This window comes from Ischnura elegans, chromosome 12 (assembly GCF_921293095.1).
Source record: "Ischnura elegans chromosome 12, ioIscEleg1.1, whole genome shotgun sequence".
Taxonomy (NCBI): Eukaryota; Metazoa; Arthropoda; class Insecta; order Odonata; family Coenagrionidae; genus Ischnura; species Ischnura elegans.
This window is the reverse complement of record NC_060257.1, coordinates 21,114,783-21,142,780: the sequence shown is the minus strand read 5'-3', so window position 1 is coordinate 21,142,780 and position 27,998 is coordinate 21,114,783. Positions and strand designations below refer to the sequence as shown.

General features: G+C 38.8%; 1 protein-coding gene across 1 annotated transcript; it reads right to left on the bottom strand.

Moving 5' to 3' along the window:
* On the bottom strand, positions 1 to 27,977 carry LOC124169662. The gene is made up of 7 exons (XM_046548313.1): positions 27,827 to 27,977; positions 13,968 to 14,126; positions 11,104 to 11,224; positions 7,918 to 8,075; positions 4,895 to 5,035; positions 1,749 to 2,087; positions 1 to 263 (listed from the first exon to the last, which is right to left on the bottom strand). Exons 1-7 carry the CDS (start codon positions 27,894 to 27,896, stop codon positions 145 to 147), a joined length of 1,107 nt encoding a protein of 368 aa, XP_046404269.1. The 5' UTR covers positions 27,897 to 27,977; the 3' UTR covers positions 1 to 144.
* Between the last annotated feature and the right edge of the window lie 21 nt (positions 27,978 to 27,998).

Sequence of the window (27,998 nt, the reverse complement as noted above, 5' to 3'; positions counted from 1 at the left end):
TTACTTTACTTAACTATATTTTCATTGTTTATTTTACATTCAAATTTACATGAGTTAGCCAACAGGAGTCCCTTGTCCGAACTCACTATTTCCTGATTTTTTTCAATGGCACAATGTAAAGATTATGATGCGTAGGTTGTGAAATCAGCATCCAAAACCTGATTCTTGATATCTGATGTGGAAACCTATCTCTTCTCCTGTTATAATTGGGTCTCGTTTGTCATCTGATTTGAAAGTCACGTAGAACTGGCCAGGTGTTGATGCTGAAAAGCAATTAGAAGTAGACTTGACAAAGCAACCAACCATGCAAAATTCAATTATTGTTTTTTTTATCAATACTTCATACAACTTCATTTTTATCTGTTGATATAATTTCATAGGATATTAAGATTCCTTATTTATATTTACCTTTGTACTAAAGTGTGTATGTGTATTATGATGAGCCTGCAGTCTTGAATTATGTTTGTGTTCTTGAGGCGTTAGAAATTGCATTCATTTGAAAAGATAATGATTCCTGTTTTACTTCATCTGTTGTATGTAATGTAGTGGCACCTATGTCATGATGAGCTTGCAGCCCTTAATTATGTTAGCTTTCATGAGGAGTTTATTTTCATCAAGGTGTTTATTATTTCTCTCCGTAGAGGCTGGATTATACAGGGTAAATGCTAAGAGGTAGACAGTGGTGAAAAAAATAATATACCAGTGAAAAAATTTTAATTATTCTTTTTTGGGCATGTCCGCCTCAAAGTCAGGGGATGATTAAAAAAGTCATTGGATGTAATATTAAGGTTAAAATTTCTGTATAGGTGTGTTTTCACTTGAAACTAAGTACCCTAAGGTTGTTTTTCAAAAGAAGAACTTTGCATGAATTATGCATTTTTTTTATTGGTTCTTTTACGTTTTTGCAAGAAATGTGCCTTGGATCATAAATCCCCTAACATTTATAATGAAGCTATTATTTTTGTCTCATTCAAAGCCAAGGTTTATTAAAAGGCATTTCAGTTCCTTAAATGGATCTAATTCAATGTCATAATATTTTGTTAACTTTTAATGTATAAAAGATGTGGGTTGGACTGAACCCTGACAAACACGAAATTTCTCGTGTATCTAGTGCTGATGGTGCAGTCCGCATCATATCCATTTGAAAAACCCACCACAATTTTTTTATTCTCCCCAACCTTTTTTCTATGGTGTAGTTTGCACCATTCATCCGCCCATATCTCAAATAATTGTCTCTGATTGCAGAGTTTACATAGCTATGCAGACTAAATATGAATAATCAGCTATCAACCTTTATTTTTCAAAACCCATTAAATTTTAATCATCGCAGTTTGTGTAATGTATACTTGTACCTCTAACATATACCTACTGTTGAAGGCAAAGATGTTTTGGAACTCTTACTATGTATATATTTTGGATTAGTTTTCTGCCATTCCAAAAACATCAAACTCAATTTATTTCATACTGTCTTCCAAGTAAAAAATAGAAGGATAGTACCATGTTTCAGCTTTTTAGATTACTTTGTGTTGTTGCAGAACAGTTAGGGAAGAACTCTGCTCATTTCTAAGATCAGACTGTAATGGACATTGAATTTATCATACCATGACGAGGAAGTGAGATTTTTTGAGTCTTGCGTTTAATTTTTAAATGTTGTGTAGGTGTGTATGATGGTACAGGTTGAAATATACAAAGAAGTATTTTAAAATATTCCCCATTCTCCCGAGAAATTGTGTGTTAGTTTTACTTACATGTCACATAGTTCGAAGATGCGAGGCTGTTGCCACAGAATTTGGACTCTTGCATATTACTTGTTGTTCTTCCTGCTGGAATGAACAAGTAATCCCTTGATGCCATTGTGTCACTGGGATCTTGCACATCACATCCAGAATCCCCATACGGCTGCGACATGGCATCAGTTGCTAAGGTGAACGAATCCCCCATATACTGTATTCCACATACACCATTATTTCTTTTGAAGCAGATATTATAGTTTAAGAGGCCTAGGTAATGCCCTGCCCCGTTGTTGAAGTTGAAGCTCTCGAAGGACCCAGATGGTGAAGGGTAATACTGCAGGCAGCCGGCAGGAGCTGATAGAGTAGGGTAGATCATAGAATGTGGTGGCATCAAGTGTACATGAATACATCTAAGTATCGATTATCCATTGTTTAATTAACAGTGTGTTGAATTATTTAACTTTCACTTCCCAAGCAGCAATTGATATCCCTACAATATCCAGACAACATTGTTGGCATTAACATTTGACATCAGTGCCATATCCATGTTAATGCAATTAATGTTGTATTGATATTTGTCAAATATCTGCTGTTGTCTTTTAGAGCAATAAGTAGAATATCATCTTATATTCACAGGTCTGACTAAAGCGATAAAATGAGAAATGTTTTTTGCCAAACAGATAGGTAAGTGCAGGAATTAGTTTATAAACCAATAAGTTAAAAGACTTCAGAAGTACTAGGCTGAAATAGTAGCCAAATTGCTCCAACGAGCACACAGCTTATATCCTAAAATTCACTACCACACCCCACATAGCATGTTAGCATATGTCAAGCTTGATTTTTCCTTGCCATGTCAAGGTTGAATTTTTCAAGCCTGAGTCCAGCCTATGTCAAGCTGCCAAACTTGATTTTCCCTTGTCGTGTCAAGGTTGAATGTTTCAAGCCTGAGTCCAGCGTATGTCAAGCTGCCAAACTTGATTTTCCCTTGTCGTGTCAAGGTTGAAATATTTTCTGGTCAGAAAGCTCAGTCACTCACAAAACTCACTTACAACTCACCACTCATATATAACACTAACTCACTCACCTGTGGCTAGCAAGAGCACACAGTGTTATACCTACCACCTTTTATTACCAGCTTGCATTGCTATGTGGGAAGGTGTCATACCCTTGATTCAGGCTTGTTTTTTCAAGCTTGCAACAACCTTGACTGGTGGAGACTAGTTAGCTTGATTCAAGCTTGAATCAAGCTAACAGGCTTGTTTTTTCCAGGTTGCTGCAAGCTTGCAGCCTTGATCAGTCAAGCTTGAATCAAGCTTGATTCCAGCTTGCATTGCTATCTGGGACTCTTCTTTGAGTGAGTTGTTTGAGAGTGTAGTAATCTCAGTAATCGGACTCGTATGCAGCTGTGGCATAGGTGGATTATCGAAAATTCCAGATTATTGTACACGTACAGGAAACAAGCACGTTGCACAAAACTTTTTGAGGTATAATTTTGCAATAAAATATGCATAGTGGTGCCAGCAATCCCTTCTGCTTAGGGTGTAAGTCAAGGTAGACAACTAAATTGATAATTACGCTCATGGCTGATAATGGCAGAATAAACCATGGACACCTCTGTGACTCTGCAAAGAACATTTCTTTTCCCGATTCACTGGGTCACGTAACCAAAATTTCTTGCAAATCATGAAATGACAAACACCTATGTATATATCAGTAATGGATACAGGAAATAACTCAAGGAGGTGGGGGGAGGGGGCACAAAAGATATTTTGAGCTACCTATACTTTTATCGTAATGAAAAACAATCAAGCCATGCGGGCATACCCAGAATCAAAACTGGGGTGGGGGGCAAAACTAGCGATGGTCGTTCATGTTGTATTGTTTTGCACAGAAAAGGCTAATTAAAACAAAAATTTAAGGATATCATGACAGCAATTTATGAATTAGTTTTTATAATTATTTGCTTGAAAAAATAATGATTTTTATTTCAGTTCCATGTCTTATGCTAATATCGTTTTTCTTCAAAAGGAAAATTTGTTCATAACTTTGTTTTTGAACCAAATCTATTTTCGCTTTTAGGGGGGGCAGTTGCCCCACTGCAGGTACGCCCATGAATCAAGTTACATGCAGAATTTAAGATTAAACTGATTATACGTATATACAAGACCCATACAGGTTATATGCATATATGTACAAGACATATTGGGGTATAATGTTATCTTATGATATAAAAAAGTTACAATTGTGGTTCTGCAATGCATTCGCATGTTCGGCTATGTGGGCAACCCCACAAGGGATGGTGGTGCACCCCCTGCATCCCCCATGTATACCTGCCATTGATATATATAATTATAAAACAAATACTATGTATTGAAAAATCTTTCATTTAAAACGGACAAGCCGAGGGGAGGTCGGCAGCCCTGTATGCCAGATCAGTGGCGCAGCAAGGGGGGGGTTTTGGGGGTTAAAACCCCCCCCCCAGAGCTCAGAGAAATTTTTAAGTTTAATCTATTTCACTTAATTTGATTGATGTTTCTAATAGAATAGTGTAAGGATTAATAAAATATCCCTCAGAAAGCCGTAAAACTCACCATTTTGAACCATTCATCTTAAAATTCCGCAATTTATCAATCTCGTACTTACCGATTATCCTTGTGGGTAGTCCATACCCCCACACACACCGGTATCAGTTGCACCTAACCCCACCCATCTTTAATTCCTAGCTGCGCCCCTGTGTCAGATTACCGCAAAGTCGGATTACAGAGTTTGAGCTGTGCATCATAAACTGGCTGGTTGGTAAGAGTCACTGGGCTCAACGATACAGCAAGAACGTTATCATGGTCATTTAAATGTCCCTGTACTGTGGTCATTTAAATGTACTGTTACCAAAAGGCCGGATTATAGAAAATGTACTGTAGTATGTAGATGTAGACATTGCAAAACATCAATTAGGAGTGCCCATGAAATGAAAGACCTCGAATGCATTTTCTTGTAGGGTGGCCCCACCAAATGCACAACCCCCCAGAAATTTAACTCATCTCTAAATAACCACCCCCCATAATTTTTCAGGCGATTGTCTTAGTGTTGCAGGCAGAGCAGGTAGTAAGTCATTTAATTATATCTGGCTGAAGAATAGAAGAGAATAGAGAATTCTAACTTACCACAAAGTCCAGCAGAATCTGATGATGTGCAATCCAATTGGGTGACAATAATATCCCATTGGGCTGGGTTCATGCCGTTGGAAAGCATAAAATTCAGGTTAACAGTTGCTGTGCCCATTGATGCGTCCACAGGGACATAAACTGGAAGAAGAGGAAGAAGACATTTTTCAGTGTTCACTTCAAATTCGAAAAGTGGTGCGTCGATCCATTCAAACACATGAAAAATGTTCACCAATTCTAAAAATTATTGATTATGATTGAAGTTGCAATAAGGTATGTATTTTTCCGGTTTTCTAGTGGATACTCGAGTTTTTTTCCACGAAAAATTGTTGGTCTAACCAGGCCAGTGCTGGACCCCGTCTTAAGGCCGTTTTACACGGTACACGGAATTGCGCAGGTTAGAGCTGCATTTATTTCTAAAATGGCATGGAATTGCGCGAATGCATGAACGAAATTAGAACAGGGGCTATTTTTCCGTCTCGCATCCACGCATTCTCGCATGTGTTCTAGCAATTCGCCGCTTACCACGACGCAATTTTGATTGCGCCTTCGCACGTACGTCAGATTGCGCGATTCCGTGTACCGTGTAAAACGGACTGCCACGGCCAGAGGGAATGCAAGGGGAAGACAAACGAAATGATACAGATTACAATGAATTATATTAATTTTAATTATTGTTTTTATCATTAATAACAGAATCTTTGTTACTTCCACAAAACATTTATAAAAATTTCTAATATCTCACTGAGTGCAATTACTGCATCATCAATACAATGTTTCCGTCGTAAGAATCTAGATAAAGAGAAATTTCGAAACGTACCGGTTAAATTTATTCAATCTATAATATGTGTGTAAGATTTTGGAATTATTTCAAGAATTCCAAATTTAATTTTGATTTTCCCCGGTGGGATGGGAAGAGTGACGGGTATTGTGGAGCTCAATCACGTCGGGCGACACGGTGTGGCAGCCAATAGGGTGGTTTCCTATTATTTTTTAATTGCCTAAATCGAAAGATTATTACTCCTGGAGTACGTATTTCACGGATTAAGATTTTTAAATTACGATATCTATTTTTCGCGATTAAATGAAAATTGAAAAATTTCAAGCGCGCGAAAACGCGACGGGTAAGTATGAATGTTGGGAAAACTCCGTGTGACGTCGTTCTGGTTCCCGCTGGCTCCAGTGAGGTGACCTTGGGGCGAGGCTTTGAGCGCTGATACGACGCAGGATGCTGGCAGGTAGCTGAGTACCTACCCTGCTAGCTGGTAGCGCTTGGGTTAAATAAGGATTATTAATACCTTATCAAACGAAGAAAACTTTCCGACCTTAGCCAGTTTTAATAGGTCATTATTAAGACATGTTTCCCTGAGCTCATTGCCTCATGCATGCGTTCGTAATCTCAAACAATGTAAAAATCCTATCTATACGTAAAAAATCTAGGTCCCTGTAACTTCACGTGGAGTGGCATCGCATGGGCGCCAATCTGGCCTTTTCAAATGAGGTTAAAATTGACCATTAACATTCGTCTTAACTGGCATTTCTAAAACCAAATAATTTGTATATTATGAATACACTAATGGTGGGTAACGAATCGAAATCAAAGCCTTTCGTTTTCTTTGATGAAGGAAACTACCCTATTGCATGGTCAATCACCAAGGACAAGATATTTAACTCCCTCTGAGCGCCTTTCCACTGGACTTCGCTTCACCATTCCGATTATAGTTAAGGGCTAATGATCACGGAAGTCCCGATACTGCAACGGCACCAATTTATGAGTGAATAGCTGACGGTGTAGCTAACAATATTTGCGATTTACGCGATATTTTATGAAAACACACTTCGATTAGGTAATTACATTTTTAGTTTGAAAAAAACGCTACCGATTTCCTTATCGCAATATTGATATCCAGCCGGACGGTTATCGTCTTTTAGCATGGTAAAAGGGAAAAGTTCTGCAATTACACCCGAATTTTTTTTCAAAGCCCCACAAAAGTAGGCGGGGAAGCCGGACCTGGGGTGTCTAAGGGGCGGAGCCTCGTAGCGAGCGCGCGCAGCGCGGCGAGTTGATTAAATGGAGCCCTTCCACCACGTCCAAGCTTCAAGTTTCAATGTAATTGTAAATTCATGATTTTTCAATATTTTGTTTTCTTTCATGAAGGAAAATAATTGTGCTTTTATATTTCGTAGGGGGTCCGGACTCCCCCCCCTGGCTACGCCACTGGTGGTCTGGCCAGATCGGCTGATCGGTAATCGCCGAGGGCCCCGAGCTTAGGGGGCCCCAACAACGCTCGCATTCATCGTGAAGGGTGTTTATAAAAGGTGTAATAAAAAAGACTCATAGTACATGAAGCAAAGTAACTTTTGAAGTTATGCAATTTTACGTTCTCTTTTAGCTGCTTTTATTACAATATACTCAGTGTGAAAATGCCATATAAAAAAAGTAAAATAAAGGTGTCAAAATGAAGGAGATATGAGAGAACATGATGCTTGTTTGCTAGGGTTATTAGAAAAGGTGATTTCAAGAGTTTTTTTTAGATTTTAGAGCAGTTTCAAGGAATAATTCCTCTAAATAGATAATAGAAGCATAATAGGTTATTAAATTTTATAAGCTGTGAAATTCTTACATTCCGTCGTATTTTTTCTTACGAAAATTATAATTTTATTAAATTTTTTCTGTTTTTTAAGAGCCAGGATAGCGTATAAATCCATTTTCGTGGATACAATTTCCTAAATATTTCTGGGGGAGGACCCCCGAATCCCAATAATGGGGGCTCCATCATGATCCTCAGCGGAGGGCTCCCAATCACCCCAGACCACCCCTGCTCTTGAGGGCAGTAACTGCGATTCCGATTCGCCCTAGTGTGCATTGATTGTGTTAACCAGTCGATTAGGGTATCTTGCTTCAGATAGAAGGCGCAAGGGGCCTCATAAATTATCGGTACAAGAAGAAGCAAAAGGAATTCTTCTATAATTATAATTTTATCCTTTCCACAAATTATAATAGAAATTGATATAATACTTACTGTGCTGGCCAGTGTTCTCTCCGCACAGGGCTTGGAATCCATAAGATCCGCCGGATGAGGTAGAGACGGTGAAACGATCTTGGTTACAGAAGTATGCCGTTGGTGAAGAAACTGTTCCACCATCTGGTTGTGCTAGGGAAAATCGTTTGAAGTCCAGCCTATTGTGTAGTAAATGGTGAAGAAATTGCAAAATGGTTCAGTATGCTAACTTTCTAGCATCATAAAGGGGTAATTCCACCCAAAATCGACAAGAAAATTGGCATAATTTGCCATTAAGGTGAGGGATGCCCGCCAAATTTGGCAAACCGCCAGATTTCATCAAAATCGCATTAATTCAGGTGCCAAAAATGGAATATCAAAGCTGACCCTTGATAAATGGGACAGTCAGTGTAGATTTATTAGGGAGCACTTTCTACAATCGTATGCATAAAAGGGACTTAGTTTTGTGCCCCGCGAAAAATCGTGGAATCCTCGAAGCACAAGGTTGCCCAGGGAAAGGAGCTGGCCTGTGTGTGTAAATTTTAAACACCTTAAGGCAAGTTCGGGGTGAGCTCTACCTTTGCCTTAGAAAGCCAACCTTCGGGTTGAATCACTGAGTAAGTGTGGATGTATGTTATATAACCTTATGCTATATCAGTGTTATGTAACTTTGTTTCAGTCATGTTTGGAAGTCTGAAATTGTTACATAACTATGTTAATGTAACATTTTTTTATAACATTAATACATAGTATATATGCGGCTTAAGGCGACGCGGGCTTCCATGAACGAAATCGAATTTGCTTTATCTAGAGAAATGGAAGATTATGCTACAAGAAGACTAATCCAGAGATTCATTTAATTACTAAAACTTTCGCGGTCTATGTTTGTCAGTATTGATGGCTTTAGGGGCAGCCCGCGTCAAGATTATAGAATGGCCAACGTTTCTTCTCCTATGCCGGAGACTTCGTCTGAGCTAATCCGCATTCCGTACATTTTACTTGCCTCAGGAGATAAGAACATCCGTTTTCCACAGAGCACCCAAAGTTGCCTTGATCGTAATTGTCCGTATTCCGCACATTACCATTAATTACGTGAGATGATTTTGGCGATTTTTAGACTCCCTCTTAGTGAGTTATCGTGAGATTTGGCTTCAACCCTTCCCTCCAATCTCACGTGAGATTGTTCTAAATGCATATTTTCATTTAGTTGTAAATACGTTAATCTATGCTTCATTGCGTAGGATTTAATTAAAAAACAATTTGTTCAATTATTTTTATCGAACAATATATACGACTACGATATGAGTATGCCAAGATCGTATTCCAGAATCGCATTTTACACTGTTTCTTGCGGAAAAACATTACGTGATACTTGCTAGGACCACCCCTTTCCACCACGTGAGATTGGGTGAGAATCGGCTTGACCCCTTCTCCCCTTAAACGCCTCACGTAATTACTGGATGCCCCCTGATCCAACTCTCTTGACCGTGAGCCTCCAAACTTCGCATATTGCTAATATACTAATGGCAATAGGTTGTCTCTTGGATTTTATATCTGTAGGTTACATAGTTACACTAACTGGCCACCCGACGTTGCCCGGAAGGATAGCGCGCTGAGAAGTGGGAAACCTGGAGCTTGGATTTCATGATCATAAAGGATTTTAATGTTTCCTTTTTGAGCGTGTAAAGTAGTGTGTCTAACCCGAAGGATGTCCAACCGCAGAGGTTGTATGACGTGACGTAACAATCGGTAATGAGATAACGATAAGAAACAAAAGACGCGTAAGAAGCAACCGAAAGTAGTACTGCGTGGTTTGGGAGCATGGAATGCATCTATGTACTAACTTTGGTCCCAATCCATGCAGCCGTACGGAAACGCATAGCGGACAAACAAACAGACATCCTCTTTTACATACATAGATATGTCTGAAACCCAAGGCATAAAAAACTTGATTTTTTTTGTAAAAAAGTTGTTTTCTAGCTGGTCGAGGCATATATATTGGACGTAATTTACCAAACCAAAAACCAACCGCACGCTCTTCAGCTCGTTGATTTATCTTATCACACGATACCGGCAGCGTACTCCAAAGGAGGTCTCACGAGGGAAAAGTAGCCCGTTTATCTCACTCAGTCTTCGCACTTATCGATAATAGGGTGGTTTCCTATTATTTTTTTAATACCTAAATCGAAAGATTATTACTCCTGCAGTACGTATTTCACGCTTAAAGATTTTTAAATGACGATATCTATTTTTCGCGATTAAATGAAATGTGAAAATTTTCAAGCGCGCGAAAACGCGAGGGCTAAGTATGAATGCCGGGAAAACTCCGTGTGGCGTCGTTCTGGTTCCCGTTGCCGCAAGTGAGGTGACCTTGGGGCGAGGCTTTGAGCGCTGATACGACGCAGGATGCTAGCAGGTAGAAGAGTACCATGCTAGGTGGTAGCGCTTGGCTTAAATAAGGATTATTAATACCTTATCAAACGAAGAAAACTTTCCGACCTTAGCCAGTTTTAATAGGTGATTATTGAGACATGTTTCCCTGAGCTCTGTGCCTCATACATGCATTGGTAATCTCAGACTATCTAAAAGTCCTATGTTCTCGTATATAAACTAGGTCCCTGTGACGTCACGTGGAGTGGCATCGCATGGGCGCCAATCTGGCCTTTTTCAAATGAGGATAAAAATTGACCATTGCCATTCGTCTAAACCGGTATTTCTAAGACCAAATAATTTGTATATTATGAATACACTAATGTTGGGCAACGAATCGCAATCAATGCCTTTCGTTTTCTTTGATGAAGGAAACTACCCTATTCTTTTCACTAAACGAAAAGTTACCGGTCATTTGCGGAATGCAGTTGTAATGATTAGTGGACCTTTATTCGTCCCTTTTTGACGGTCATAAAATGTGCGGAACACGGTTGCGATCGGAAAGGCCAATTAAAAATCTTAACGAATGTCACCTCAAAAGCCATAAATATTGACGAATCCAGTGATTTTTCTCTAGACATCTTAAATAACTTTATTTCCCATTTAGTAGTTAACTTCAAGTCGTGGCTGAAGGGCACAAACAATGCACTAAAAACAGATATTCATTTTTTACGTATTTTTTTATATGTTACGTTTTTTATACGTAGCAAAAAGATATAGTTTGCCATGTTGTTGATCAGGTATCCGTCCGATGTATGCATGATTTTATATAATTACCTGAGTTGTGTCACTCTTGGATTGTTTATCTGCACTTGCAAGTTACAGTAGGGATTGTAACTCCGTGGATTGGTGAAGTAGAACTGCTCCATGGAGGTGACGCCTCCACAACTGTATTCAACTGAAAATGAAATTTTTACGAACATCAAATTTTTGGTATTATCATCAAAATATTTACATTGCGAAGTAAGTGAACTTTATTTATACTTTGGATGCTAATTAATGTAAAACGTAGTAATAATAGAATAGTCGTATTGTGAGCAGTGGTGTCATGGCAAAATTAGCAGTGCCGGAATGCACTTACAGTACATTACAACGATATACTCAAGAAATTCACCCTAACAAAATTTTTCAGCAAATATAGAATAAAGAAATCGAAAAAAATTGTTTGGGTTACGAATGTATGTATTAGAAATTTTGTGGCTCCAAAATCAATAATAGTGTTATCTGATTATTGTCTTTTCTTAACCAGTGCCGGAACGGCGTTCGGAGGGTTCCGACACAATGATACCACTGATTGTGAAATCAATGCGTGTTCACTTTGTTGAATGGTTACATGTTTCATTGGTGATTGGCGTTCACCTCTTGATAATTTTCTTAAAAGGTTGAAACCGGTTGAGTTTTTAGAATAGATACTTGTGGATTACGACAAAGTTTACTTTTTAATCTAGTTGTATCGTTATGACTTACTTTAGGTTGTTTCAATTGTATCATTTATAATTGCAGGCTGAGTTTTTATGTACTAATATAGTTTATTGCTGGTAGGTTGGAATAAGATACAAAGAAAAATTGTGCGCGGTGTTCAGGAGTTTGATTGATGGTGGATTTGAAGAATTTTTCCATTTCTTGCGGGTATTACACCGCTTGCATCCATTTTCTCGGACAACAAATATTACGGCGCGGCGCTGCTGTCGGCCTCTAGTGGTCGATTTTTAAAGTGTTGTATTCGATGAAAATGACTGTTGCCAGTTATGATTACTATGTATAAAAATGATATCGTGCATAAAAATATTACTTTTAAAATTTAAATTTCATCACAGAAGTTAAATTTAAGTTTTATAAGTAATGTCGTACATTTATGTAAGATATCATTTTTCATAATATTCTGAGTGAGTTTTACGGCTACATTCACACCACGCGGTTATAGAATATTACGCTTAATAGCAAAACATACTTTTATGCGACAAAACTGCCTACGATTATCAATTCCTATAGCAAACCCATGCAAGGTTAGAAGAATGGAAAAATATGCAATGAGTCGTCGAGTGAAGCCGTTAGTTCTATTAATTTAGACACCGTTGATAACCTTAATAAGACGAGTAAAGAATGACATTTTAAATCTCTCTGATTTGCAGTCTATTGCCTTTATATTCTTCTCATCATCACGTCTACCATATTTCGACGGTAAAAGTAGGATATGTTTCAAGTCGTCTGAGATAACGTATTCTCCGAATTAACCTAGTAAATTTAGCCTATTCTTCGATCTACGCTCCTGTAAAGATTCCCATCCTAACTCACTTAACATATGGGGAAAGATACAGTGTCCGGCGTCATACGGTGGTACGCAAACCGGAGAATAGAGACAAACCATCTAATTGGCGAAGGATGCCATTTATCCAGAAAATTTCTTTTAAACTTGACAAGATTATTTCAAATGACAAAACGAAAGTGGCTTTTTATAATCCATTGACACTAGGTAAATTATTGTTTAACTCTAAAGACGCATATATTAATGACAATAAAATGTGGAGTGTATGAACTGATTTGTGACGATTGTGAAACCAAATATATTGGCCAGACTGGGAGGAGTTTTTAAAACGAGAATGAGAGAACATAGACGATGTTTCTTAAATAACGACGACTCATCAGGAATTGCAAGACATTTGAATGACGAACACCACTGGTGCAATTTTGATGCAAAAATTTTACATGTACAACATGACAAGGGGCGGAAACTGGATTTCTTAGAACTGTTTGAAATTGTTAATTTCCCCGCTAATTTTAAATTATGTAACGACCATATGTTCCCATTCCACTCACCCCTTCTGAACATTACCCTACCTCCAACCCATCGCCCATTGACGTCATCAGTAACCTCGGAATGAACACACCCCAATAAAGCACTGAAGGAACAAGTGACTTTGTACGCAGTCACGCGCACGGGTGCAAAGTTAAATACACCAAAGGATGAAGTTCGCCGTGAAAAAATATTTGACTTAGCCGGGATTCGAACCCGGATCTCCCGATTGCCGGTCAGGCGTGCTGCCAGTTACACCACTAAGCCATCTTCTCAGAGCGAACTTCGGGATGGGTTTTACTGAACAAGATGTTGACGTCACAAGTCCACACTGTGGCACATGTGGCGAGGGTCGTGCTTACTAAGCCACTGTCGGGGAGAAAAACCCTTATTTTCCGCTGGTCTGCGGCGACGATTTTCAAAGCACTGAAGGAACAAGTGACTTTGTACGCAGTCACGCGCACGGGTGCAAAGTTAAATACACCAAAGGATGAAGTTCGCCGTGAAAAAATATTTGACTTAGCCGGGATTCGAACCCGGATCTCCCGATTGCCGGTCAGGCGAACCCCACCCCTCCCTCCCTCTCCCCATCCCCTGCTGAAAAACCACCTGGCTGTCACCCAAGGCTATGTACCTTGATAATGGCACAAGTTGCCGAAACCATGGTCGGTGAAAATAAAAGCGTGTGGAAACAGACAAGTTGTTTTAATAAGCTGAATATGGGAAAAGCTATAATTTTTATCTAACAACTCATCGCGAATCTGGCCACCCTGCGATGTACTCCATTGATTTCAGGTATCAGTCCCACTTCATAAGGGTCCCTAACACTGGTAGCATATTCACTTACACATGCAGCAGACGCCGTATCCAAACGGACAGTCGCCCACGTAGATGCCGTTCTGACTCCAGCAGGCGGTCGATCCCATGCATACTCCTCGGTTGCCTCCAACTTCACAGCGTCTGTGTTGATTGCAGTAGTCACATTCTGGATCCTCTGGTTGGGCACCTAGAACGCGAAATACGATAACAATTAAGGCCAGAACTTTCACGCGATCATTTTCCGCGATGGCTCGAGGGATGGAAATCCCATTCTTTTATTCCAGCACTTGGCACGTATCCGTCGCTGTAACCATAGGTGACGCCGCGCCGTCCTTTAGAACGCACGGCCGTTAATAACGACAAGCTTTGGTTTCAATCGAATGCAGTTGTAATTACGGATATTGACGGAAGAAGCGATGGTAAAATGGACGGTGGGAATGACAGCGTGATTCAGAAAATGATGGGTCGAGCGATCACTCTTTTGGTCGCTGAAAACCTATCGCTGGAGCTATCATTCTGAGGGACAGAAAAGATGATGGTGTGGCGCAGGTAGGAAATCCCAATTCATAAAAAGAATTCGGCAGATTGAATGGAAAGACAGGTTACATAGAAAGAATCTTCCATAAGGCCTGTTTACACGGTGCACTAACCCCTACGAGTTAATGTCTAAAGGCAGTTTTACACGGGGCACGTACTTGCACAATCTGACGTGTGCACGAAGGCGCGGTCAAAATTGCATCGCGTGAAGCGGTGAATTGCTAGAACGAATGCGAGAATCCATGGACGTGAGATGGCAAAATATCTCCTGTTCTAATTTCGTCCCTGCATTTTTTTGTGTTCGTGCAATTTCACGGCAGGATGAGAAATTAATGCATACTAACCTGCGCAATTACGTGCCCCGTGTGAAATGGCCTTGAGACTTAGTGGCAGATCATACCAGGTACGTAGCCAGACAGTTGAAACAGACAAGTTGTTTTAATAAGCTGAATAGGGGCTTGACGACCCTATTTTTTTCCTGGCAGCGACTTTCCGCATCACATCCCCTTAGGAGACAAGCAACCCAGGATTACGTATACCTCTATATTAGGGTGAGCCGAGAAAACTATATATTTTTATTTCAAAGCTTTAATAGCGCGGAAAATTGGCAAATTTTATGAAAAAGTATATTAAAGATTTAAAGAAAGAACTCGTAAAAATACGAAAATATCAATATTTTGGCAGATTTTAGGCCCTGTGCGCGAGTAAAAGACAAAAAATCATCTAAACCAAATGAATACACAATGTTTTAAGTCTTTTTTTTTTACAAATTACAGAAATCAAATTTAAAAATAAAAACCGATTTTGACATTTTTTCTTTTGCTTTGCCTATAAAATTCGCGACTTCTCCGCGCTATTACAACTTCGAAATAAAAAAATGAGTTTTTTCGGCCCACCCTAATCTTCATAATGTTCATGTTACCACCAGGCCAATTGTAACAATTTAATGATTACACATCTCCATCTACAAAATACTCTACGAGATAGCCACATCAGGGGGTGATCAATCACCAGCATGCAACATGCAAGAGGATTCCCACATGCACACCGCCTGGTTATAAAAAGGTTACGTATACTAACGAATTATACTTGTACATTCGTGCAAAGGCAAAAATTGCTAACTACTTGTAAAGGGATCTGCATCCGAAGCTATAGAACATGCTGTTAGAGTGACTACTGATCCTCAAGGCATGGGCACTCATTCTCTGACATTCTCGCAACTGTTTACAGTTGTGGAATGAAATCAGGAATTCTCGTATCCGGAATTTTCTCAAAATCAGATGATAGTTATTGCCTCAAGACGTCAAATTTTTCGAACAAAAATCGGGTGGATTACGGAAACAAACGCCTTCAACGATCGAGCCATAGTAACCAAGGCTGTCTTGGTGGAAAACAACGATGGCTATAAATCTCAGCATTATCCAAACGAAAAATATTGCATAAAATTAAAAGGATGATTTTTTGATTCGTGGAAATGGAAAAAATGCCATTACAGACAACTTTCATAGCATCCAAGCATCCCCGAAGCAAACTTCTGGCTACTTGCCTGACTGGTGATTGTGTGCTGAGGAGCTATTGCAAATTATATATGAGGGGGTGAGAAACTAAGGGGTACGAGTGATTTATTTCTCTCAACAGATTTTATTAGAGTTAGGTAAAGTTAATTGTTAGAATAAATGAACAAAATGTTAGAAATTTTAGAAAAAATAGAACAAAAACATGGTTGCCAAGGGATACAGTTGAGTCTCTGTTCTGTGCTGACATCGAGTGGAAAATCAAATGCATCATTAAATATCTAATTGATGTGGTTTATTCAACGGTGTTTGACGAGATGTTGTGGAACATATTGCAGTTGTAAATGAAAGTGAAAAAAACTTTGTGAATGTCCAAAGTATTTATTCAAGTACGACGCGTTTCAGCAAATCATCGCTATCATCAGGTACATGATGATAGCGATGATTCGCTGAAACGCGTCGTACTTGAATAAATACTGTGGACATTCACAAAGTTTTTTCACTTTCATTTATAATTGATGTGGTTTGCTTTCTTTAGCTAATTTATGTTCCTAACTCTGTTTAGACAACAGAAATCACTTGTATCCCTTGGCTTCTCACCTATCCGTATGTGAAAGTCGGAGATAGAATCTTTTCTGATTACAAAAGGATTGATTTTTCTGTACTAATCCGTAGTTACATGCATCAAGTCTTTAGAATAGGGTAGTTTCCTTCATCAAAGAAAACGAAAGGCATTGATTGCGATTTGTTATATAACATTAGTGTATTCGTAATATACAAATTATTTGGTTTTAGAAATCCCAGTTTAGACGGATGTCGTTGGTCAATTTTAACCTCATTTGAAAAAGGTCAGATTGGCGCCCATGCGATGCCACTTCACGTGACGTCATAGAGACCTAGTTTCCATACGAGTAGATAGGAGTTTTACATCGTCTGAGATTACCAACGCATGCATGAGGCACAGAGCTCAGGGAAACATCTCTTAATAATCACATATTAAAATTTTCTAAGGTCGGAAAGTTTCCTTCGTTTGATAGGGTAATAATATTCCTTATTTTAGCCAAGCGCTACCTGCTAGCTGGGTACCTTGCTACCTGATAGCAGCCTGCATCGTATCGGCGCTCAAAACCTCGCCCTCCTCACACGGCGGCAGACGAAACCAGAATAACGTCACTCGGGCTTTTCCCAGCATTCATACTTAGCCGTCGCGTTTTCGCAAGCTTGAAAATTTTCACTTTTCATGTAATCGTGAAAAATAGATATCGTCGTTTAAGAATCTAAGAGCGTGAAATACGTACCCCAGGAGTAATAATATTTCGATTTAGGTAATAAAAAATAAAAGGAAACCACCCTAGTCCACCACAAACTACTGGCTCTATGCTATTCACCGCGCTGGCGAATGAAGGTAACTGTTTCGGGAGAAATATTGCTGAACGGCAAAGTGAAAAGATACATAAAGATATCGTGCTGACTACTTATTTTAATTTAAAACACTCTATTTACACGGCTTTGACAGCGCTGACACAGATTTCAACTGGCGTACCGACTTCTTATTTTAATGTTAAAAAATTTACCACACCTGTTTCAAGTGGCTGTTTTACACGGTTTTGACGGCACTGACACAGCTTTCAACTAGCGTATTGGTTATTTATTTTTATATCAAAAGCTCTGAAACAGGTGTAGAGCTTTTGAAATTGAAACAAGTATTCTGTACGATATTTATGTTGGCGAGGTCACACCCGGGATCACTGACAGCAAGGAGTTTCAGGGGATCCGGTAGGGAACATAGTTTTGCGCATGCGTAAAATGTTCGCTGTGCAATTCGCATCGGACAGCGCTATCCATCGCACTATATGTGTTTCTCATTGCTCAAGTGGATCCCAAAAACTTCTTGCAGTGTTGAATTAGATAGTATTTTTTATATTTCATAGATTTCATTCAACACTGCGCGCTGTTTCACGGACTGAGCGTCACAGTCATGATTCACATACTAATGTGCCAACTCGGACGCAATCGGTGTTGAATAAAATCCGTGGAGTACACAAAGTATTATCTAAATTAAATAGTGCCAGGCGAAACAAGATGATAGTTCAAAAAGAAAAAGCAATGGCAGGCCTGATAATGATACTTTTTATCGAAACCCGTAAGCACAAGCAGGGGCACTTATCCTCTGACACTCCTTTCTTCGATAAAGATACATTGCATAATGTCTGCTACCACTTTGAGGAAAAATATCAATGATTCTTGAGCAAAAGATGAAAATTTAGAGAAAATCTGGCGGATTTCGGAAACTGACGCCTACGGAGCCTTATTCATAATATCTACGTCCATTTCGGTAAGAAAATAACGATTACTATACACCTCAGAATAATATAAACGAAATTTGTGGCTGATTTTAATGAAATTTATGGATTCCCGTTGCGTGGGAATTGAATATAAACAACAGCGACAACAATAGCATGAACAGTATAGGCAGCCCGCACGCCACAAAAGCCATCCACTATGCAAATGTCTGGCCATGTGCCTGGACATTGGTAATGACCGATATCTGACGGATTGAGTATCGGTATCGATCGAATGAATCACTCTTGTGAATGGTGAACGGTGAACGACATAACTGAAATTACTGACTTGGACCATCATTACTTCTCAAGCGTTCCAAAATTTCTGACGAATTCGAGTAAAAAAGTGTTGATAGCCTTTTGCATGTGATCAATGAAACATCACGGAATGATCAAGGCAATGCAGACTCAAGGACATCGCTGTTTCAATGAAGACGGTGTCGAAGATTTCAAAGTCACTTCCATCAGATAACTGGTGCTCATGTCCTTCATGAATACACGACTATGATAATGCATTAGCGTTATCTACCGAGTATCTGCCGAGATTTGTCTTTAATATGCCTTCAATTATATTTATGAGTAGATGAAGGCATCATAAAGAACCAATATCTCTCTTTCGTACACTATCATCGGGAAGATTATTAAAAAATGTTTTTCATTATATGTTTTGTATGTAATATTTGCGTTTTTTTTGTTGCAAGTGACACTTTTTTCATATTTTCCTCTTATATTTTTTATTCCAAATATGACAAGCAAATTAAAAAATGAAGTTATTAAACCTGAAGACTTTAAAAGTTTCATGTCAGAGTTCCTTGATTAGGCTGTTCGTATGAAGTTGAAACTTAAGGATAATATTTACTAATGTATGTGAGTGAAATGTTATCAGTTGCCCCGATCCTGGACTTAAGAATTCAATTTTGACCATTGGCTGGTATTTATAATCGAGTATGCTTTCTTACACCTCTGATAGGCTCACTTCGCAATGGTCTACCAGACTTCTACTTGCGCCATTTTTGTTCCAAACTATGAGGTGTAAGGCTCTTTTCCACGAAGTATCGAGGTTATGTCCATAATTTCTGTAAAATTTGTTTCTGCTATAATTTTGCATGGCGCACAGTGGGCTGAAAACTAAAACAGTCAGCCAAAACCTTTAAAATATTTTTTTTGAGTACGGAATTCGAAACTTTGCACAGTTGTTTTCAATACATTAGTGCATTTTTTTTGGCGCAAACGGTTTTTCTTAGGTTACTTTTTTTAAACAAATTACATGGCCTCAAAGTCGAAGAAATTTCGCAAAAATTGTGCTCATTGCATTATTCTCGAAATTCAGCATTTGAAAACTAATGCCAAACCTTTTTTTAGTAAATCAGCAGCAAAAAAATTAAAATATATTATTATAAGTTTGTTATTGTTAATTTTCATTAACTTAATTGTACTCTTTGTGGCCAATATGATACAAAATGTTGGACCATGTTTTTCGTAGAAATTTTGTTTATGAATGATTATAAAAAAAGGATAACCAAATCACCTGGAGATTTTACACCAAATATTATAAAACAAAGCCTGTAGAGTGTGATACCAAAAAGATGAATTGCGACCGCCTGCGACGCCGAAATTAAGATCGATTTTTCGAACTTGAGGCACAGTCCGGAGCACAGCTGGGGGATATCGTGCTCTACGTATGTTGGAAATTGAATCTTTTAATCCAAGTGAATTGTATGAAAGCCATTATAAATTAGTGCCACATTTATTTTCCATTCCATTTAACCTAATTTATTCACTGCCTTGCGATATTTATCATCGATACTAGTGATGGGTCGATCATGAACGATTCGATCAAAAAGATTGAATCACTGGGTGAATCAAATGACTCATGATTCATTTCGTTAAACAAGCCGATCATCAATCATCAATCACTCCGACTTCCGGTTTCATATCAATCATCCCGGTTTCCGGTTTATTTCAAAATTTGGGGACGATCGATGCTTAATCTCTTTTCGATAGGGCAGAAATAGTTGTGATAAAATTAAATACTATGTTATAAAGAACTGAATACTTGTGTAATCTTTTGCTTATATGTTTTCCAGCAGTTATTAGTATTAATAACACCACTACCCGTAAAGGGAAAATATTAAGATGAATCTTGTAGGAGAATGTTAAGAAGTAGATGTTGTAGCTGTTAACATTTTATTGTGCCGTTCATAACATTATCCTGCAGATCAGATTCATGCATGGTGTGTGGTGTATTTTGTGTTATAGTATGAGATATATAGTTTGAAATTATTATATCAGTGTTAAGTAACTGTGGCAGTTTTGCTTTCCCAAATATTTTTATGACACTACTTCCTTCATTTTTGCAATCTCATTTACTCATCTAGGAATTCACAATCAAAATAGTATATGAAATGATCAAATGGATAGCAATCAGCGTTACCAATACTCTTCGCAGATGAGGCAGTATTTATTCGATTATTCAAAGTGATTTATTGCATCCATTGATTGAGTCTTTCAATCTTGATTCCTTTGAGTCTTTTCCATCATAATGATTGAATAAATTGAATGAATCATTTATGTGACTCGAGTCAAAATGATTGAAACACTAAAATGATCGACTATGCCCATCACTAATCGATACTATACAAAATGGTGGACCCTGCCCTCTTTCATGATTGATGAAAGCAGTGGCGTAACTAGGAATATGCTTTAAGGGGGGGGGGGGTGGGATGGCCTGGGGTGGTGACCCCCCCCCTCCCCCAGGGCGGGGGGCCAGGAAAATAAAAAAATGACATGCCTGGAAACACATTTTTTGGCTCTAAAAATGAAACTTTACGCAGAGGCAGTTATTAAATTTCAAAACTACACAATAGTTTTAAATAACTTTCGTATTTCTCCGCGGCTTTGGAGGGGGGGATCTATCCCCTAAATCCCCCCCGTAGTTACGTCACTGGGTGGAATGATAACGCGATTTGTTCATTTTGATTAATAATATTTTAACGATGTCAATAGTTTCTTTTATCAACATGGGGCAAAAGGAAGTCTTCAGAATTACATCTGGGACCAAAAGACAAAATACCATATAACCTCCAATATTTACTGAAGATTATAAGAGCTCTATATCACGCGATACTGGAAATCCTATACTCATTACTCAAATACAGTATATTCCGTTTAATGCGTCCACCGGTTACTTGGGGCAGCCGCTTAATTGGGGCAGATCTTGAAGAACAGAACCCGATAGAGAAATATCCTAGAGTATTCTCCGCTTAATTGGGACAACATGCCGCTTTTTGGGCCATGAGTCGGCGAAATAGACTCTATACTCGCGACGAAATTAAAATTTTTTGTTTTCAGAATACTATATTTTTTATATTTTCCTCCTTTTATTTACTCTTTTTTTTAATGTTCCTATTCTTGCCCTATTTTGGAAGCTCTTGTTGTTATACTATCCGCAAGAGTATGGGACTTATCTTTAACTGGACTTGGTAAAATACATTCATTCGGCGTCGACCGAGGCTGTGAAAAATAGTTTTAACTATTTTGTTTCAATTCTTAAAAATCATAATAAATTAGTTAAACTCGTTGATTTAATAACCAAATTAATAGCTTAATAAACTTTATGAACATCCTTTAGCGTTCTTTCTGTCATTTCAACGTTTGTTTATGCCCATGTACAGGATAGTTCGCCTAATTGGGGTAGCCGCTTAATTGGGGCAAAGTGCACAAGTCCCGATATGTCCCAATCAACCGGAATCTACTGTACATATATTCCCTACTGAGGAGCAGACCCATGTTTTTTATATGGGGATGAGGGCGCAGGGCAAGTGACTTCCTGAAAACCAACCAATAGGCGATGGGCGGACCCTAGCCTCCGCGAAATTCAACCGCTTTCAGATCTCCACTGTGTAAGCTTCCCGAGGAAGTTAGGTTTGTTACCAAGTGGGAAGAGGGATTTTAACACAGCCCATTAATACTGTACACATGATTATCCACTTTCGCGATTCAATTGATTCCCACCGGTTGCCGTGAATAGTGGCGCTCCAGTCGCTAGGATAGAAGCCAATATAAAGTGAAACCTCGGTTAGCGAACGCCTCTGGTGACGAACAATTCGGATAACGACAAAAAATTTCGCTAAAAATTTGCCTCGGATAGCGAACAAAATGTCGGTTGGCGAACAGGCGTGTAGCGGCCATGCTTGTGTTCAGTGCTGTGCGAACCCAAATGGATACAATGTCTACAATAGTAAGTCTACAAGTAATACAATGTAATACAATGCCTATATAGCCTGTAACTTTCATATAATAGCGAGTCAATAGGAGCTAGGAACCAATTATTCCTATTTCCTTTATTTCTTATGGGGAAAACTGTTTTGGATAGCGAACATTTTGGACAACGACCAGCTTTCTGGAACGGATTGTGGTCGTTATCCGAGGTTCTACTGCACATGTTAACCCGCAGGATATACGCTACGAGGCGAATGTAATCGTTTTCTACTTAACATTAAGGTCAATATATATTAAATTAAGCTATATTAATTAATAATGAGCTCAATTATTCAACCAACCGTTAAAACAAAAAAAAAACTCGATTAAACATTTTCAAGAGAAATGTATTCCATTTGAAATTCTATGAAAGGTTGTGTTACAATGGTCCAGTAGATATATTGATCGATTTCCATGCTGTAAGTACAAGCTTAGTTCTCGTCTACAGTAATTTTTTTCAGAATTTCATTCTACTTTTTCCTTTGCAGAAGTATGCTATTCACATTATCATCCCGATTTTCGCTGAAAATTTTATTTCTGTGCGAGGAGATTTTGTTGAGAAAACATAGCAATGGCCGCGTCTCTCTCTCTCTCTCTCTCTCTCTCTCTCTCTCTCTCTCTCTCTCTCTCTCTCTCTCTCTTTCTCCACATTTCACATCCAATTGTCGCAAGCACCCCCTCCTACCTCGACACCGCTCGATGAATTCCGAGGCTGCACGACTATACCATTTTCCCGAACTGAAGGCGGCTGGGTGGAAAATAGAAAGTAGCCAATGGGAAGCGCTGCCCCTTCCACCTCTCCGTTCCCCTCCATCCCCTTCCCTTTTCCACTCCGCTCCCCTCCATCCGGCCGACCGGCGTTGCCAGCCTTGGGAGTAACGGTACTTTCGGGGGCGGCAGAACGAGCGCCAAAGCGATCTCCAAAGATTCGGCTTGGCAACACTGCCAGCTGGAGAGCGATGTTCACTGCTCGGAGTTCGGAGAGAGACTGCGGGATCTTCCACACTTTCTCCTGTCGCTCTTCTGTGATTGGCTAGAAGAGTGGGTGGGTTGCGAGCACGCTCAAGGTCAGCCGCCTTCAGTTCGGGAATATGGTATAGGCCAGTCGTAAAGATGTTTGAAAGGGATCATAGTGAAAGGCCCAGTATTGTTGATCTAGTATTATGTCAGAGCGGCATTGGTTGAAGTCAAGTGATGTACTCGAGCCACCCATTATTAACGCAAAAGAGTCGCCAATAAAATATAAACAAAAGAAAACATAATAGGGTAGTTAGTTAATAGCAAAAAGAAAAAGAAAGGCCTTGATTGCGACTCGTTACCCACCATTAGTGTATTTATATGCCCAAATAATACAAGTGTCTTTGTCTAATTATCCTGATTAGACCAAATTTTTCAAATAACTCAAAAAATGCGCATGGGAATCCTTTTTTCTTCGTTAATAGGATAGTTTCCTTCATCAAAGAAATCGAAAGGCATTGATTACAATTCGTTACCCACCATTAGTTTATTCATGATGCACAAATTATTTGGTTTTAGAATTCCCAGTTTTAGACCAATGGCAATGGTCAATTTTAACTGCATTTGAAAAAGGCCAGATTGGCGCCCATGCGATGCCACTCCACGTGACGTCACAGGGACCTAGTTTATATACGAGAACTTAGGAGTTTTACATAGTCTGAGTTTACCAATGCATGTATGAGGCACAGAGCTCAGGGAAACATGTCTTAATAATCATCTATTAAAACTGCCTATTGTCGGAAAGTTACCTTCGTTTGATATGGCATTAATAATCCTTATTTAAGCCGAGCGCTACCTACTAGCCGCCAGCATCGCAGCCGCGCACAATATCCTCGCCCTAAGGTCACCTCACAGGGCTTAGGCGGGAGCCACAATGACGTCACACGGGTTTTTCCCTGCATTCATACTTAGCCGTCGCGTTTTCGCGCGCTTGAAAATTATCTCTGATCATTTAATCGCGAAAAATAGATATCGTCATTTCAAAATCTATAAGCGTGAAATGCGTACTCCAGTGGTAATAATATTTCGATTTAGGCAATAAAAAATAGTAGGAAACCACCCTATTGAAGTTGCATCTTTCAAAGAGTGTGTGACCGAAGTTTCATCAAATTCTTGTTACTCTTACGTATGCAATCTGACTTCCTTAATCCGGAAGAACTTGTGCCCTTGACTTACTAAATTTGAGTGTCGAAAAGAGTGACTTATTTCAATTATCATCGCTGCCGTGAAAAAAAAATTCTTATCAATTTTTATCATTGCAACATCATCTAGACCTTGAATATTGGCATTATCAGTAACTTATTCTTCACTTATTGTTAGTCCAATATGCCGATTGTATTTCGTGGGATGAACGTGTTTGTCGACAAAAGTTAAACTAAGGTCACTGGGTATTGTTTTGGTCTCCAAGTCGACGGTGGACGTCCGTATGTATCTATTTTGCTGTAGCCCATTTTAATGAGCGTGTGTTGACCTGGTGTGTAGAACGCTTGGCTTCTGGTCGAAAGGTTTCGGGTTCGAATTTGGGTTGAAACCTTCGGTCACCCCAAAACAAAAAAATCTCCGAAGATCAAGGTGGACTAAGGAAAGGCACTATCTTTTTTTATCGTGAATAAGTGAAGTTCACAAGCCAGCGGGTAAATCTAGTGCGAGTCCCTTCCTCAGCTATCCAAGCCAACATTAAGGTTGAAGCCCTGAGTAAGCAGCTGATGAATAGGGTCAAAAATCAAGGTCAATTCAACGTCCCAGATCAATTTACAATTTGCTAACACTGGCAAAACCGTAATAGAACAGAGGATATCTGGAAGAGTATTTTGAAATTTTAATGAGAATGACTTAATATAAGGGCTAATTCGCCATAAAAATATTTATCGATTGTGTTAGAGTTTGAAAAATGTAGGGATTTATATATTTTTTTCCGTTTCTTGATCCGACGCATACTTTTCAAACTATTTGCATCGAAAAATCGATGGCCTTAGCCCATTCGGAAATAATTTGATGACGTAACATTCTCTAAATGGTTATACGGCGGGATTTCTTGCAACTCCTCGCCCCTTGAATTGGTACCACCTGGTGAAAAATTTTAAGATAAAATATTGCAAATATCTGCAGCATCATTAATCAAATTGTTTATTTTTACTTCATGCCACAGTAATTTTAGTAGTAAGTAATTAGATCTGTTTTTCGTTAAGTGTATTATGTTATTCAGTGATGTTTTTACCTAGTATTAACTCAAAATGTCCTGTTACTTCATGTATTTGTTGGTCTTAGAGGTATGTACCCAGAGAATTGAATAAATTTCATTTCATTTCAACTGCGTATATGTTTATCACACTTTTAGTAGCGATAATTCCCCCATTGCAGCGTTTCTGTCGAAAAAAGTTAATGAACCGGTGAGAAATGAACAGATACTATAATGACGTCACCGCCTCACGAAAATTGGATGGAAACTTTCGCGTTTTAAACTTAAAAAAAAACTGAGAAAATAGCTAATTGTCGAAGATTATTTCTCCGTAACTTATCTCTCCTTTTCATGCACTGAATATCTTTATAAAGTTTCTATTTAGGTCTTGATTGAGCGAGTGTAACCGTTAAAACGAACAAGCTAATGAAGATATAAAAAAATTCGAAATGTCGGCAAACATTTTTGCATTTCATTTCTCTGACCTAAACTCCATATCTTTTATAAACACTGTTAAAACGAGCCTCAATAATCGCGCCAATTCTTATGTACACTTGAGTAGAGTGTATCAGCATTCCATTGTTAAAAGTTCAGTGAATTTATCGGTGGTATTCCTCCCGACTGCACAGATATGATTTTTTTGAAACATTTATTTATCTATATACATAATTAGCTCTTGAGTGAGCAAGTTCAATCGCTAAAATGAGCATCAATAATCGCGCGATTTCTTACCAACTCTAGTGGAGAGGTATTCAGGATTTCATAGTTTACAGTTCAGCTTATTTATCATTGGTATTCCTCGAAAGTTCAAGTTCTTCATTGTAGGTATAAGAAATGATACGAACGCTCTTAACTCAGAACAACCCTATGGTCACTCTTAAAGCAGATTAACCCTTTATAACCCAGAGCAGCTTCTGTGAATAATCAAATTTCAATATTTCTCACTTTGAAAACTTGAAAATTTTGCACTCGACCGTAATTATCGAGGCAGATAAGTATTAAGTCGTTATAATTTACACCACAAAACGATATGTAGTTCAAATAATTCCTAAATAGAGCTGACAATTTATGCATTTTTGATATATCCTAGAAGAAACATTGGGTTATGATGGGTTAAAAGTCGACCCAAGTTTCAAAATTAATCCAGTTTCTACGAGACAGCAATATTGAAATGACGGCGCCGAAGGTGCGAACGGTTTAGCAGTAATTTGAGCCCGTATACTCATACCAAAGAATCACTTTACAGTAGATATATTTTTTTTGGCACATTTATTTGCTCTATCGGGGATTAGTGTGGGCGGACTGGGGCATACTACATTCAGTCCCATTTGTCGCGAACGAAACTCCTGTACATTTTCGTAATAGGGTAGTTTCCTTCATAAAAGAAAACGAAAGGCATTGATTGCGATTCGTTGCCCACCATTAGTGTATTCATAATATACAAGTCATTTGGTTTTACAAATCCCAGTTTAGACGAATGGCAATGGTCAATTTTAACCGTATATGAAAAAGGCCAGATTGGCGCTCATGCGATGCCACTCCACGTGACGTCACAGGGACCTAGTTTATATACGAGAACAAACATTGCATGTTTTTACATTACATGAGATTACCAATGCATGCATGAGGCACAGAGATCACGGAAACATCTCTTAATAATCACCTATTAAAATTTCTTGAGGTCGGAAAGTTTCCTTCGTTTGATAGGGTATTAATAATCCTTATTTAAGCCAAGCGCTACCAGCTAGCAGGGTACTCTGCTACCTGCGAGCGTCCTGCGTCGTATCAGCGCTAAAAGTCTCGTCCCAAGGTCACCTCACTTGCGGCAGCGGGAACCAGAACGACGTCACACGGAGTTTTCCCGGCATTCATACTTAGCCGTCGCGTTTTCACGCGCTTGAAATTTTTCACTTTTCATTTTATCGCGAAAAATAGATATGGTCATTTAAAAATCTAAAAGCGTGAAATACGTACTCCAGGAGTAATAATCTTTCGATTTAGGCAATAAAAAAATAATAGGAAACCACCCTATACTCACCGCTGACGTAGAGGGCAGACAGCATTAGAAGCACGCCAATGATCCATTTATCGTTAGTAGGGATTCCCATGTTGATCAACGCAGAACCACTCTCATACACAAACACTGTCTGACAAGTGTTAGCTGCAACTTATGCTTTCGTTTAAGAGAAGGAATTGCTTTTCTTATCTCG